Source organism: Austrofundulus limnaeus, unplaced genomic scaffold, assembly GCF_001266775.1.
Source record: "Austrofundulus limnaeus strain Quisiro unplaced genomic scaffold, Austrofundulus_limnaeus-1.0 Scaffold20, whole genome shotgun sequence".
NCBI lineage: Eukaryota > Metazoa > Chordata > Actinopteri > Cyprinodontiformes > Rivulidae > Austrofundulus > Austrofundulus limnaeus.
In genome coordinates this window covers 1,766,250-1,776,643 of record NW_013952422.1, presented here as the reverse complement: position 1 = coordinate 1,776,643, position 10,394 = coordinate 1,766,250, and the positions used below count along the sequence as shown (strand labels likewise).

Sequence of the window (10,394 nt, the reverse complement as noted above, 5' to 3'; positions counted from 1 at the left end):
CTCCTCCTCCTCTGTCCGAGGCTGGTGTGGTGTGAGGCGGACAGCTCAGCTGAGGCTACTGGAGCTGGAGCTCAAGGTCCTGACCCAGGGCGCCAACATGAGTCAGTCCCAGACTGAGCTGACTTGATCAAGTCTCTCTCTGCCTCTGGTGAGGATGGGGGTGAAAATCCTCCACCTCAGACCGTTCAGAGATGTAACTACTGTATCTGTGATACTGTGGTCACTCTCCATGTAGCATCAATTATGCTAATGCTAGCTGCCTGTCGCGTTCTCTCGTCCTAGCCACACCTCCGCTCTCTAACCCCCCTCCCCTGCACACACCCCTCCCCCATCCACTTTGATGCAAGGAGTTATCTTTTCATGGGGGGGGGGGGGTACACTTTAAAGAGTTCCCCTTTGATGTCACTTCCTGTTTCACTTTGGCTGAGCCAAGTTCAAGAGAAATTATGCCAGTTATGGGACAAAATGGGTTAAACTGTGTGTATTATTCCAACTTTCTTAAATACAAAGATGTTTTCTTTGACTTTTTGTATTTGAAGAATATGCATGTCACAGGCGCTTTAATATCGATGCCTCTCTCTCTCCACTTTGCAGAAACCGGCAGACATCTGCAAAATGATCGGCCTCTGCAGCTCCAGCGACCAACAGGAGAAAATGCTCAGCTACTTTGTTACTGAGGCTCTTCAGGCTGCGGTGAAAAGTGAAAATGTCAGTCATGTTTAGAGGCTCAATAAAAGGGATGGAAGGGGGGTTTAAACAAACAAAATAACTCCTGCTGTTTGTTTTGTCCGTCAGGGAAAGCCTGAAAGCACGTGCTCATTCTGCATTTTCCTCGTCAAGACTTTGGAAGATCTGCTGCCCAAAGAGAGGACCGAGGTGAAGAAACGGGGCTTTGAAACAACAGTTTGTGCTTCAGCTCACATTCATATTTGTTTACATACCGCTTGTTCCTTCTGCAGGACGCTGTGATCAAACTGCTGGATGAAATCTGTCACATTCTGCCGTCGTCCTATCGCGGCCAGTGCGAGGCAATTATCGACAAATTCACCAAGCCGGTGCTGGATGCAATTATCAGCTACGCCACCCCCGAGGCCATCTGTGCCCTCATCCACTTGTGTAAAGGGCAGGAGGCTCTAGTTGTGGGTCAGTCCTCATTTTCTTATTTTAATTTTATTTTTTCGGGGGATACTCAGAAGCTGTAAGACTGAGGGGTTCGATCAAATCAAGGTCACCAGAGCCAAGAAAAATTGTGAAAAACAAACATTTTTTGTAATTTTTATAGTGGAAATTAGAGCACTGACATAATTTCTTTGTTGAAAGGCTCATCAGTTTAGAGACTAACTTTAGTTTTGTGATTTGAACTTGCAGACCCGTGCACGCTGCCTCTGTACAGGTGCAGAGACATCCGGACTGCCCTCACATGTGGAGTAAGTTCCCAGCTCCTAAACTTCAAACTACCAGTTTGAATATGTTGACTTTTAGCCTGATCTCTCCCTGCAGACTCTTTTCTACTGTCAGAAGTTCACCTTGAAGCCTCTGAGCAACAATCTCATTTAAAAGGTTTCGGTAAGTCTAATAAAAAAGGAGAATTTTGGTTAAACGTGTTAAAACAAACACTAAAATATTTCCATACTTTTCTTACAGGTCTGGATGAAGAACCTGAATCAAGCTGCAAATATTTTTCAATGAATGCATTTCGTATCTTACTGCATTTTATGGTTTTGCTTGATATATTATCTGCATGGGGGAAAACAAATCCACCAAAAGGAGTATCTGGATTTGAGCTGTAAAGGAATGCTACAAAGATACGACTGTTTTACTAAATTCTTCATGTTAAAACAGAGCAAACATAACATTTTTTGTACCTATGAGCTTTTATTCTATTTATCGAGTTCACTAGTTTCTGTAAAGTGCTTTGTTGTAATCTTCTGCACACAGTTATATCAAATAAAATATGTGAGGAGGCCGGAATAAAACAGTTTCTTATGAATGAATCTATAAGCCCAGTTCACAGATTTGTTCTTCTGAAAAGGAAGAGAGATGAAGAATTGTTGAACTTTAATGGTTTTGTGAACATAAAGAGGGTTTTTTACAGTTATGATTATTATTTTTGAAGTAAAAGTACAAAAGTCAAAAGTGTTTCAACCAACACAAAAGCAGAAGTAATAGCAAAACCCAGAAAAGGCGCTATTTTTTTTCTGACTTAGGGTTTATTTTCTGCTTGAGGAAGTGATCTTCTGTCCCACTTCTGCTTTTACATGGTCTTTCTGGTATGTTTTTCATCTACGACTCATCAAAAAGGACAGCACATGAGCATAAAGCAGGAGGGGAGTTTTTATTCCAGCAGCTTAAAAAGAAAATTTAACAACAACCCAGGTCAGACTCAACAGCAATTATTGAATAGTCATATAGGAAAGTGTGAAATGGTAAGGAGTGTGAATGAAAAGGCACTTTCTACATATTTAAAACGACTCACTTTCAGCTCTACAGACCATGTAAACAGGCTGGTTTCTCTGTACAACACCAACCGATTATTTGTCTGAGCTGTGGGTGAGCTGGAGGACGCAAACACACTGTAAAATAATCTATGTTTAAATAATATCATTAAATAACTCCAAACTGGGTTGAGGGCTCTGAAGTGAACTAAGTTGCTGTTGTAATACACATTAAGAACCACAGGGTGGGGCTAAAGAAGCAAAAAAAAAAACATATTTTTTATGGTGACACAGTGCCACCTAGTAGGATGGGGAATAACAGCACAAAACAATTAAAATTTTTTTTTTAGTAAATATAGTGGGCATTGTTTGATTCAGGAGGAAAGTTACTGAGTGCAACATTTGCGCATCAACTGTGCCTTTCATTAATATTTTTTTAATCTTAGCAACCTTAGCAAACCCTGAGGAGTTTCTATGAACTAAAGGAAAAAAAATCGAATAAACCAAACTGAAAGAGCAAACATTATTTAAAAGTAAAGCTAAGCAGTAAGATAAATATTCGTCTCAGATCAGAAGCTCGTTCCATTTTTGGTAACTCTACAAACGACGAGAGCAAAAAATACATTCACTTCACTGACTCTGCTCTTCGTCCTTCATTTCCATTCATTTTATGTCCAAGTCAGACCGACAAAGTGAGAAAACTAAATTCCTTCCTCTGCTTGACAAACTGTTAGGTCCCACAGTAGTCAAATGTTTTGTAAACAATCGACCCACATGATTACAATGAGATAATGGGAGCTCGTCTTTGAATGACTCACCAGAAAAAAAAAAAAAAGATATTTTTCTTGGTCAGAACATGGACACAATAAATCATAATTTAGAACAAATCCTACAAAATAAATTACATTTAAAAAAATCCAGAAGTCATGACGCAGTCCAACAAAACCATAAGAGCATTAGCAGCTTCTGACTTCTCTGTAAAACGTCAGAAAAACAATGGTTTGAAAAGACTGCATCACAAATAAACCAGACCGGTTTGACTTGGTTGTACCATAAATACTTTAAATACACACAGAACCAGGAGTGTGCTGTTTTCTTAAATAGAAGATGACATTTTGCTACTGGAGGAGAACAAGACAGAATGTGGGAACCTGCTCACGTCTACACATGCACTGCAGAAAGCCTAGATGTTTAATACAGCTTACTGCGCAAAGAGTTCAAAATCTGTCATAAATAGAGTTGTAACATACTGACTGGAAAAAGGCTAACATAACTGAGGGTGCTGTGATGTAACTACGCATGAGGAAGAAAAGGGGATGAAGAGGAGAGAACGGAGAGGACAAATAGTTTTATGTGCAGGACACCTGACAGGTACCAGCGGAGAACAGGGCTTCAGTATTTCAGCTTCTTGGGGATCTCCCATGGAAAGATGTCCCGACCAAAGTGTCCGTAAGATGCTGTACGCTGGTAGATGGGCTTCTTCAGGTCCAGATCCCTTAGAATAAAAATAAATATGTGAATAGTACAACAAAACATAACAACAAATAAGATACATCTACAGTGGCATCAGGCTCTCTGGTTAAGAAGTATTTGTCTTTCAGCTTAAACTCAACCTCCACACATTCCTCTTATTTTAATTTTATTCAATTATCAGAAGCAGAAGAGATAAGATAAAATAAATCTTTAGTCATTGTTGCACTGAAAAGAACATTGCGGTCCACAGACAATGAGAAACAAAATAATTTTGCAGCTCCCGTAGTGCGAATAAATCAGGACATTAAAAAAAGATAAAATAAAGAGGTAAAAATAGAATAAAAAAGATAAAATAAGATAAAAAAATGTTAAAAAAAAACAATAGTAAGAACTGTTTAAGAACAGTACCTTAAAAATGTTGCTTTCCTGCCCAGGCTGCTTTCTGAGGATCTGTTATTTTAGTTTTAATGAGACTAATAATAATTGGGACGAGATCTGATGAGTCAGAATATTTATAAAGCTTCATAATCTGCATCACTTGACCTTCTAAATGTCAGAGCTCTAATTTGCAGAGGTTTTCAAAAACAATACAAACAAAAAAAATGCAATCACCTCGACTGAAAGGATTGTTTCATCTTTAGCAGAACACTAATTTCCTTTCATTTTTGCGTGTTACAATAGGAGTCAGTTTACCTCACAATGACTCCTGGACGGAGGTCGAAGTTCTTCATCACGATGTCCAGCAGCTCTTTTTCAGTCTTCTGGGAGGTCCCATAGTGGAAGATGGAGACAGAGAGAGGATGGGACACACCGATAGCATATGACACCTACAACAAGAATTACAGATTAGTAGTCTAGAATATCAGGCCCATTTTAAATCTCAAGTCTTTGTTTTTAACAGGGTTAGGGTTCTGATATCTCCTTTAACTCAATTACATATCAAAAACTACAATTTTTTTTGTTTATTTCTTTATTAACAGAGTATATGAAAGGCTTTATTGTCACTGCGCAAAAAAAATAATGAAATATACACTGTGCTGTCCTGAGTAAACAAACAAGACATAAATAAAACACAATGACGGTTAAACATTTACTCCCACACGCTGCTTCCATGTACACCATCCATCATGTGTTCTCACCTGGACCAAGACCCGTCTGCAGAGTCCAGCCTTAACAAGAGATTTAGCCACCCAACGTGCGGCATAAGCTGCAGAGCGGTCCACCTTCGTGTAGTCCTTTCCAGAAAAAGCTCCACCTCCGTGCGCTCCCCAGCCCCCATAGGTGTCCACAATGATCTTACGCCCAGTCAGGCCAGCATCGCTCTTTGGAAAAATAACCCACACTTTTGTTCCCTTTGAGTCGAGCATTTTAAATTGAAATCTAAACACCGTAAAAAAATAACTATATGTAGAAAATACACAGAATGTAAAACGTCTGAATGTTTTAAATGCTGGAGTAATATGCAGAAACGAACGTCTGCACGTGCTCCCTCTCTCACCTGTGGCCCTCCGATGACAAAGCGACCGCTGGGCTGCAGGTGGTAGATTGTATCGTCATCGAGGTAACAGGCAGGAACTACGGCTTTCACCACCTGCTCCTTCAGACAGTGACGCATCTCCTCCAGGCTTACACACTCGTCATGCTGCACGGAGATAACGATGGTGTGGACGCGCAGCGGCACCACAGCTCCTCTGTCCTGCCGGTACTGAACGGTCACCTGCATGGAAAAGATGTGAGTTTAAAGTTGCCCCACAGGTTTCAATTCTTTAGCGAGAGGATCAATACCCACGTAATGTGACTTATAACTAAGGCGTTCATTCAAAGGGGAATTTTAAAAGTGGTGATATAGTTAGTTTAGTTTATTCATTTATTTAAAAACAACATAAATTCAACAAACAATAAAAATACAAATCATAAATTAAATGAAAGGTAGCAGAAGAAAAAAATCTTATATGTACCCCTTTTTCTCAAATAAATAAATTCAATCAAAAATAATATTTAGTTTATAAAAAATAAGAAAAATAACAAAGGTTTGACTCCTTGAACAACAATTCATACATTTACATATTTCTCCAGCAAATTAACCTTTATCATTGCCTTAAATATACTCATTGATCTGGCATTTTTAAGGTCATCTTCCAGATTATTCCATCTTAAACCCTGGACTGAAGTACTCCGTTCCTTTAAACTGGTTCTAAATTTGGGTTTAACAGATATCTTTATCCCTTTGAGATTATAACAACTCTCTCTTTTAACAAAGTGTAATTGAATGTTTGAAGGTAATGTGTTTTTATGAGCCCTGTACATAACTGATAAAATACCATAATTAACCAAATCATTGAATTTCAATAACTTCAACTGAAGGAACAATGTATTTGATGGGTGATAATAATGCTTTCTGATGATAATCCTTACTTCTCTTTTTTTTGTAAAACAAAAATTGGGTTTGTAATTGTTTTGCATGACTTACCCCAAACATCAATACAGTAGATTAAGTGTGGAACAATTATTACATTATATAACATAAACAGAGCTTTATCATTAAATAAATCCTTTACTTTGTACAATAATGCATTGGATTTGGCTATTTTTGTTTTTAAATGATTTATATGAGGTCTCCATGTCAGCTTTTTACGGAGCCCGCCGGGGGTCAGTGGTGAAAAAAGAAAAACMGCCGCCGGAAATCTGTGCGCACGGATTGCTAAACTGAGAGCACAGATTAGTAATCCGTGCGCACGGATTACTAATCTGTGCTCTCAGTTTTTGCAATCTGTGCGCACGGATTACTAAACTGAGAGCACGGATTACTAATCTGTGCGCTCAGTTTCTGCAATCAGTGCGCGCAGATTGTGTCGACAGGTTGGACGCATGGTGTGTGTTGTACAATCTGTTTTGTTGTTTCCGGTTTTATTGTGAAAGGCTAAACAGGAAGTGAATACTGAGAGTGCGGGGACAACTTGTCGTTTCGGGTTTAGGTGTCGCTCGAATCCTCAATTGCCTCAGAACACAACCGTATGAAGCCGCATCTTCAAGGTAAATTCAGTGGATCTGTTGTTATATAAACTTAAGGCACTGTCGTGTTCTCATCAACACACTTTTTAGCCACAGAATGTCCCTGAAAAATTCATCAAAATCCGACGTGGTTATTTATTTATTTTTCATATTTTCCAGGHAAATGAATCCTGAAACGGAGGTTATAACGGAGGTTTCTTAACTGATTTATATGATATAATATTATCAATAATTATTATTAAATTAAATTAAATTATTATTATTAATTATTATAATTATACAATAATTATAATTATTATTATTATATTATTATATAATATCATTTATATCATATAACCCTGAGAAGGCAGCTGGATAACTTTAGCAAAACTTCCCTGTTGTCAGGGAAACTGTAAACATCCGGTAACCACGGGCAGAAAGGCTCCGAGCAGCTTCCTGTGATGATCCGATCAGAGCTGAAACAGCCTTTAGGAGACCCAGGACCAAAACTGCCTGATAGAGGGACAAAAACTGTACAACATACTCAAAGTCCAACATTTTCTGTGCTGTACTTTGACTTTAGTGAACAAAAAAACGCTCCTTAAACACTTTCTGAGCTGATGAACGACAGTTCACACAACCACGTCCAGATGTCAGTAATCCGTGCGCACGAATTGCAGAAACCGTGAGCTCAGTTTACTAATCCGTTCGCTCAGTTTAGTAATCCGTGCTCACAGTTTACTAATCCGTTCGCTCAGTTTAGTAATCCGTTCGCTCAGTTTAGTAATCCGTTCGCTCAGTTTAGTAATCCGTTCGCTCAGTTTAGTAATCCGTTCGCTCAGTTTAGTAATCCGTGCTCACGGATTTCCAGCGGCTGTTTTTTTTCTCCCACTGACCCCCCGCGGGTTCCGTAGCTTTTCATCTATGATGACACTCAGAAACATCACCTCACTGACTCTTCAGATCTCAACACCATCAACTCTAAATGGAATATCAGTTTTCTTTTCTATTACTGAATATCATACAACTAGTCTTATCTAAATTTAATGATAATTTATCTAGTTTAAACCAGGTTTGTATTTTAGAAAATTCTACCTGCATCATTTCCAACATCTGTTCTATATTTTTACCAAAACAAAAAAAAATGTAGTATCATCTGCAAATAAAACCCATTTGAACAACCCTGACACATTTACCAAATCATTTACGTATAAAATAAACAACTTTGGTCCAAGCACAGAACCCTGAGGATCCCCACATGTAATACTACTTAATTCAGATCTTGTTTATTTGTACAAAATGTCATTAATATCAAAATGATGTTAAGTTTTTTTAAAGGTTGGTGTGCTGAAGGACCTTTTCCTCATCTGACCTGAGTTTTGGAATCGGGTCGGATCCAGGGCAGCGATCCGTCTCGGCGCAGTTCAGCCATCTTGGCATTGAGCTTATGAGCCAGAACGATGGTGAGGGGCATACACTCCTCGGTCTCATCGGTGGCGTATCCAAACATGAGACCCTGTTGGGGAGGTGCAGCGACCAGTCACAGGATACACGAGATCAAAAATAAGACCATGGGTTAATGGAGACCTTCATCCGTGATGTCATGCATTTCATTTACATACATTATCTGCCGCTCTCTCAAAAGATCGGACAACCAGAGAGGATTCTACAGAGGTTCAGTGTTAATGCCGTAACAGAGAAAGACATTCCTAAAGCGTATTTCAACCTCTGACTTCAGGAATCACAAGGAAGTTCAATTAAAAGGTTGGTCAAGGGCTTCGACAGACTTATAAAGCAAGCTGATTTTTTTAAGAACTTTGGTCTTTTTACTGGTGTCTTATAGCTTAGCTTGTCGCATCTAAATGTTACCTAGCATCTAAGCTCTGAAAAAGTGACAAAAATAGTCCTTCCAGGTGAGGATGATGGCTGTATCCTGAGTCACTGTTACACAATATAACTGTAGCACAATGTTTTGTGGTCCTCCTGGCGGAGTTTGACGCTGTTTTCCTGAATTTATTTAAGTTTAAAAACAGCTAAACCAGCGCAGCTCCATTGAAATAAATGGATCAAATATATACGTGCATCAGTGTCGAGCCAACGTAGTCACACGACTGGTGTTCTAAAAATAGCCTGAGTGAAGATCCCCATTCTATATTTCTGGTTTCACTCGTCAATCGAACACAAACCTGGTCTCCAGCTCCAACGTCCTCTTCTTTACGGTCGAGGTAAACACCCTGAGCGATGTCAGGAGACTGCTGCTCAAGAGCCACCAGAACGTTGCAGGTCTTATAATCAAAACCTGTGTAAAAAAATGTTATTTTAAAAAGCGATAAACAATCACAAAAGGGATGCTACATAGTGTTCTGTTTCTATTAGCTACATAAAGCATTCTTCACACTTATATTTTGGAAATTTCATTTGTGCAGTCACTGATCCTTTAGGTTAACATTCACACTGCAGGTCTTAATGCTCAATTTAGATTTTTTTTTTTGCAAAAATCTTATTTTTTTTTTTTGCATGGACGTTCACGATATTTTAAATGCGACTTCCATCGACTCCAGTCCGAACCTCTCACAGCACTGACGTGACCCGCATGCGCAGAAAAAGACGTGACGTCACATTCAGCTCGCTGTTTACAGACATAGCCTATGGATGCTATAAGTTAGCGTGTCGATTGTGAAGTTTGTGTGCAATCAAAGCCAATTAAAGATTTATCTGACATGCTCATTTAATTCACTGTTTACATTTTTACCATATTCTGGTAGGCTGCTCGGGTGAAGCATTTTATTGTTGGAACGAAGTGATGCGCTAAAAGTTAAACATAGATCCAGTAACTAGGGGTGCAACATTGCATGTACCCGTATCGAACCGTATCGAGCAGTGCTGTATCGAACAATACAGATTTTAAAAATTTACTTTATCAACTTGTCTTCTGAAAATGCTCTGTGTTAAAGGATCAGTGGATCTGTGTTCGACTACTCCACCTAGGCTGCCTTTTTGAGCGCAGGTCCACTGAGAAACTTGCTGTTTCAGCAACATTTAATTTAAAAACTGTATTTTTAAGGTTAAACAAATGTTCATAGTTAATATAAATAAATTACACGTTAAAAGGGGCATGGAAATTTCTCTTTTTTTGTATCGAAAAAATATCGAACCGTGAGACTAAAGTATCGAACCGAACCGCGAATTTCCTGTATCGTTGCACCCCTACCAGTAACAGTACGGTCCGAGACCAATGTTTCTCAGTCATCCAGGACATGGAAAATTAAAAGAACAAAGAAGAAGCAACTGGACTTCTGTTCTGATTTAAACTGCACAAGTTGGTATAGATATTCTAAGTACTTGGATTGATCCACCTCAATGAAGTAAAAGTCAAAGGAAATGCAAGACAAGCGTTCAAACTAAGGTCCCTTTGAAAAATATCAGGGGACGGATTTATAAAACTGGCGTACGCACAATTTGAGCCCAGAAACTTGCGTACGCCACTTTTTACGC

The 10,394-nt window shown here is 38.9% G+C and overlaps 2 protein-coding genes across 3 annotated transcripts in view; one reads left to right on the top strand and one right to left on the bottom strand.

Annotated features, from left to right (window-relative positions):
- sftpba (surfactant protein Ba) overlaps positions 1-1,994 on the top strand; it is a 6,250-nt gene extending 4,256 nt beyond the window's left edge. The window contains exons 5-10 of the mRNA XM_014003808.1: positions 595-708; positions 796-876; positions 960-1,143; positions 1,369-1,427; positions 1,501-1,566; positions 1,645-1,994. Of these exons, the coding sequence (XP_013859262.1) occupies positions 595-708; positions 796-876; positions 960-1,143; positions 1,369-1,427; positions 1,501-1,557 (495 nt within the window). The 3' untranslated portion in view covers positions 1,558-1,566; positions 1,645-1,994. The remainder of the gene's footprint in view (positions 1-594; positions 709-795; positions 877-959; positions 1,144-1,368; positions 1,428-1,500; positions 1,567-1,644) is intronic.
- A 324-nt stretch (positions 1,995-2,318) lies between these two features.
- Positions 2,319-10,394, bottom strand: part of mat2aa (methionine adenosyltransferase 2Aa) — a 16,519-nt gene continuing 8,443 nt past the window's right edge. For both annotated transcript variants that reach the window (XM_014003807.1, XM_014003806.1), the window contains exons 4-9: positions 9,086-9,198; positions 8,272-8,415; positions 5,407-5,625; positions 5,048-5,230; positions 4,602-4,735; positions 2,319-3,930 (exon numbers count right to left, since the gene is read on the bottom strand). In XM_014003807.1, the coding sequence (XP_013859261.1) occupies positions 3,828-3,930; positions 4,602-4,735; positions 5,048-5,230; positions 5,407-5,625; positions 8,272-8,415; positions 9,086-9,198 (896 nt within the window). In that variant the 3' untranslated portion in view covers positions 2,319-3,827. The remainder of the gene's footprint in view (positions 3,931-4,601; positions 4,736-5,047; positions 5,231-5,406; positions 5,626-8,271; positions 8,416-9,085; positions 9,199-10,394) is intronic.